At 42.5% G+C, this 4,812-nt stretch overlaps 2 protein-coding genes across 2 annotated transcripts in view; one reads left to right on the forward strand and one right to left on the reverse strand.

Moving 5' to 3' along the window:
- Window positions 1-1,299: 1,299 nt before the first annotated feature.
- Window positions 1,300-2,586, forward strand: LOC130502348 (DNA-directed RNA polymerase subunit beta). Its single transcript, XM_056997134.1, has one exon. It carries the CDS (start codon window positions 1,654-1,656, stop codon window positions 2,584-2,586), a length of 933 nt encoding a protein of 310 aa, XP_056853114.1. The 5' UTR covers window positions 1,300-1,653.
- A 1,731-nt stretch (window positions 2,587-4,317) lies between these two features.
- LOC130502349 (uncharacterized) overlaps window positions 4,318-4,812 on the reverse strand; it is a 1,205-nt gene continuing 710 nt past the window's right edge. The window contains exon 1 of the mRNA XM_056997135.1: window positions 4,318-4,812. This exon is cut by the window's right edge and continues 710 nt beyond it. Coding sequence (XP_056853115.1) covers window positions 4,795-4,812 — 18 coding nt within the window. The 3' untranslated portion in view covers window positions 4,318-4,794.

Here is a 4,812-nt window from a genome sequence, read left to right on the forward strand (position 1 = left end):
TTTATCACCTACTTTGATTTCACGTTTCTGTGAAATATATACACGAATTATTTCTGGGTTATAACTTGAACCCCCCCTTTTTCTGAACCCATCTCACATCAATAACTCGACCTTTTTTTTAGTGCCAACAAAGTGCATGTGTTCTTGGTTAATAAAAACACGAATTTCGATAGGTAAAGATCTACAGACCAAGGCTACTCTTACCAGTTGACATCCATCCCGTTGCGTTTTTTCAGCAAGCTTTACATCAAAAAGTAACGAAAAAGACGGGTTTGAGCAACTTTTTCATACAGTTTTGCCCTCTGATATAGAATGAACTAACTTACGCAAATAGTAAATGAGAGGACCTTAGCACTTTTGGTTATGGAGTGATTCATCTCAAATTCCCGGGGTTTAGTGAATGAATTCAACTAGAAAATCTCAATTGCACGGGATTCGCGATTCGGTGTAAGTGAAATCTCGTGCTGGACGACCACGGTTGAGTTTTTGTTGTGGATCCAACTCCAAGCGTTTGCGGGGTTTTGGATAGATTGAAGAGTCGTAAGTCGACTGTCAGGAGAGGTACGCACTACATCAGCAGCCCTGCTTCACACTTACTGCTGAAGCTACACTTGCGCCTATAGCAGGAGAAATAGCTACCCATTCGAAGCAAGACTAGCTACACTGACTAGGAGGGGAGGAGGGAACAGCCATAGTTGATGCATCGAATGCTAGTGCAATAAGACTTGATGAAGGCGGGATAACGGCACTTGCCTTCAAGCTTGAAACTTCTTGCCCCGAGGAACGCCTGAAAGCTTAGTGAGGAAAATCCTCGACAGAGAGGAAGTTTTTCTTTTAATGAGAGTGACCTTTCAAAGAGACTTTTTGCGATAAGGCCCTTCTTAAAGGGATGGCTCACTCTCCTTTAAAGGTGTCCCTGCTGCACTCTAAGGATGGCATATGATTCACTAGCGCAGGAGAGAGAGTTAGCCTTGGCTTTGGCATTTCCTTGCTCAATCTCATAAGAGAAGAAATCTCTATGCCCCCTTTTTCTTGGTTTTCTCCCATGCTTTTGTTGGTCAACAACCAACCACAACTTTCTATAGTTCTTTACTACTCCTAGAGGCTTGACGGAGTGAAGCTGTCCCCTGTCATTCAGTGAAAATCTAGTGAGTAAGGTAAGGGGGTACGGAAACGTCCTCTTATCACAGCTTGAACGGGATTCATTTAAGGGAAGAAGACGAAGTCGATTCAATCCAACTCCAACCGCTCCAATGTTATCATCCTGGAAAGATATTGAGTCAATCTAGCAAGGCTAAGGAAAGGCACAAGCCCCAGTCAGCTCCGTCGGAGGTAAATCTAGCAGGGGAAGGTCATATGACCCTTGGGTGAAGGTGGGTTCCGACCTGGAAGTCATTACCAACATTCAAACAAACAAATGCCAGAATTACAATTGGTTTTATGAATAATAGCCAGAGAGCAAGGAATTGGTTTGCCTTTCAAGGGTAGTATCCACTCTTGGTATCGATCTGATAAAACTTTCACTGGCAAAGGTGTGAATTAGGAAGGATTGGTCGCCGAAATATTAACTGGAGACTGAATCTTAATATACCTCAGAACAATCTATTTTTGTTACCACGAGATATATTAGCAGCTGCCGATCATTTGATTGGGATGAAATTTGGAATGGGTACACTTGATGATATGAATCATTTGAAAAATAAACGTATTCGCTCTGTAGCGGATCTTTTACAAGACCAGCTCGGGTTGGCTCTGGCTCGTTTAGAAAATGTAGTTAAGGGAACTATAGGCGGAGCAATTAGGCATAAATTGATACCTACTCCTCAGAATTTGGTAACTTCAACTCCGTTAACAACTACTTATGAATCCTTTTTCGGATTACACCCATTATCTCAAGTTTTGGATCGAACTAATCCATTGACACAAATCGTTCATGGGAGAAAGTTGAGTTATTTGGGCCCTGGCGGATTAACAGGGCGAACTGCTAATTTTCGGATACGAGATATCCATCCTAGTCACTATGGGCGTATTTGCCCCATTGACACGTCTGAAGGAATCAATGTTGGACTTATTGGATCTTTATCAATTCATGCCAGGATTGGTGATTGGGGGTCGTTAGAAAGTCCGTTTTATGAACTCGTTGAGAAATCAAAAAAGGCGCGGATACGGATGCTTTTTTTATCACCAAGTCAAGATGAATATTATATGATAGCGGCAGGAAATTCTTTGGCTCTTAATCGGGGCATTCAAGAAGAACAGGCTGTACCAGCTCGATACCGCCAAGAATTTTGGACTATCGCATGGGAAGAGGTTCATCTTCGAAGCATTTTTCCTTTCCAATATTTTTCCATTGGAGCTTCCCTAATTCCTTTTATCGAACATAATGATGCGAATCGAGCTTTAATGAGTTCTAATATGCAACGTCAAGCAGTTCCACTTTCTCGGTCCGAAAAGTGCATTGTTGGAACTGGATTGGAACGCCAAGTGGCTTTAGATTCGGGGGTTCCCACTATAGCCGAACACGAGGGAAAAATCCTTTATACTGACACTGAGAAGATAATTTTATCGGGAATGAGAATACTGTAAGTATTCCATTAATTATGTATCAACGCTCAAACAAAAATACTTGTATGCATCAAAAACCTCAGGTTTGCCGGGGTAAATGCATTAAAAAGGGACAAATTTGAGCGGATGGTGCTGCTACAGTTGGTGGGGAACTCGCTTTTGGGAAAAATATATTAGTGGCTTATATGCCATGGGAAGGATACAATTTTGAAGATGCGGTACTCATTAGTGAGTGTCTAGTATATGGTGATATTTATACTTCTTTCGACATACGGAAATATGAAATTCAGACGCATGTGACAACCCAAGGTCCTGAAAGGATCACTAAGGAAATACCGCATCTAGAGGGCCGTTTACTCCGAAATTTAGACAAAAATGGAATTGTGATGCTAGGATCGTGGGTTGAAACGGGTGATATTTTAGTAGGTAAATTAACGCCTCAGGTGGCGAAAGAATCCTCGTATGCTCCGGAAGATAGATTATTACGGGCCATACTTGGCATTCAGGTATCGACTTCAAAAGAAACTTGTTTCAAATTGCCTATAGGTGGTAGAGGTCGAGTTATTGATGTGAGATGGGTTCAGAAAAAGGGGGGTTCAAGTTATAACCCAGAAATAATTCGTGTATATATTTCACAGAAACGTGAAATCAAAGTAGGTGATAAAGTAGCCGGAAGACATGGAAATAAAGGTATCATTTCAAAAATTTTGCCTAGACAGGATATGCCTTATTTGCAAGACGGGAGACCCGTGGATATGGTCTTCAACCCATTAGGAGTACCCTCACGCATGAATGTAGGACAGATATTTGAATGCTCGCTTGGGTTAGCGGGAAGTCTGCTAGATAGACATTATCAAATAGCCCCTTTTGATGAGAGATATGAACAAGAGGCTTCGAGAAAACTAGTATTTTCTGAATTATATGAAGCCAGTAAGCAAACAGCCAATCCATGGGTATTTGAACCCGAGTATCCAGGAAAAAGCCGAATTTTTGATGGAAGAACAGGAGATCCTTTTGAACAGCCTGTGATAATAGGAAAGCCCTATATCTTGAAATTCATTCATCAGGTTGATGATAAAATACACGGACGTTCTAGTGGACATTATGCACTTGTTATACAACAACCCCTTAGAGGCCGTTCTAAGCATGCGTCCCAACGAATACCAACAAGTGGAGTTAATGCTATATCTCATCCTTTCCTTAGTAGGGTTTCTCCCTAAACAAAATACCGATTCAAGCCCCTTTACTAGGTTGGGCAAGCTTGGATGCCCTTACTCCCAACAAGTTGCTGGTCGGGATCGTGAAACTCTCGCTCGAAAAGTAAGCTGGTCCTTGTTTGGTCATAAGGATAATCGTTCTTATTAGGTCAGGGGCGGCCGGTCCGGGGGTTACCCGCGATTGGTAATGGCATAAGCAGAAGAGGGGTAGGGGGGACAAGGGTACGCGCTGGGTAGCGCAGCGCATCTGTTTCGGGACAGAGGCGACGAGGGCGAAGCAAGCCACCCAACCCAACAGGTCAGGGTCGGGCCGGCCATAGGTTCGAATCCTGCCACCTTTCTTGTGGATCATCCTGTGGTTACCGGATGATGGGAATAACAAAGCAGAAATCTTGAAATGAGCACGAAATGTCAATATATGAATTCTTTCATTATTCGTTATTTCCGGGTCTTTTCGTTGCATTCACTTACAACAAGAAACAACCACCAGCGTTTGGTGCAGCACCTGCATTTTGGTGCATTCTTCTTTCTTTCCTTGGTCTTTCGTTCTGTCATATTCCTAATAACTTATCCAATTACAACGTATTAACCGCTAATGCACCTTTCTTTTATCAAATCTCAGGAACATGGTCTAATCATGAGGGTAGTATTTTATTATGGTGTCGGATCCCAAATTTTTATGGATTTTTTCTTTGTTACCGGGGTCGACCCCAAAGCCATAATGTCTTAAAACAAGGAGGCCATAGGGAAAGTCTTTTTTTTTTTTTTTCTCGAACTTCGTGAAGAACTCAATTTTATCTCTCCCTCGTTACGAACAAGAAAGTGGTTTGAAAAATCAGTTGTACACTCCCTTCGTTCTACGAACCCTTGTTGATTCTGAACTTCGTTTGCGAAGGAACCGGACTTTTGACGGACCAGCCCTTTTTTATGCGCCGCTTGATCCTGAAAGGAAAATGAGCTTTGCTCCTCTGGACGCTTGGCGCTCCCGTGGTTCGCGAGAAGGAAAAAGGACTCATCCTTTGTTGCATCT

Source organism: Raphanus sativus, unplaced genomic scaffold (genome assembly GCF_000801105.2).
Source record: "Raphanus sativus cultivar WK10039 unplaced genomic scaffold, ASM80110v3 Scaffold0516, whole genome shotgun sequence".
NCBI lineage: Eukaryota > Viridiplantae > Streptophyta > Magnoliopsida > Brassicales > Brassicaceae > Raphanus > Raphanus sativus.

Excerpts from the sequence above, each read along its gene's own strand:
- LOC130502348 (XM_056997134.1), top strand. The coding sequence starts at position 1,654 with ATGAAATTTGGAATGGGTACACTTGATGATATGAATCATTTGAAAAAT.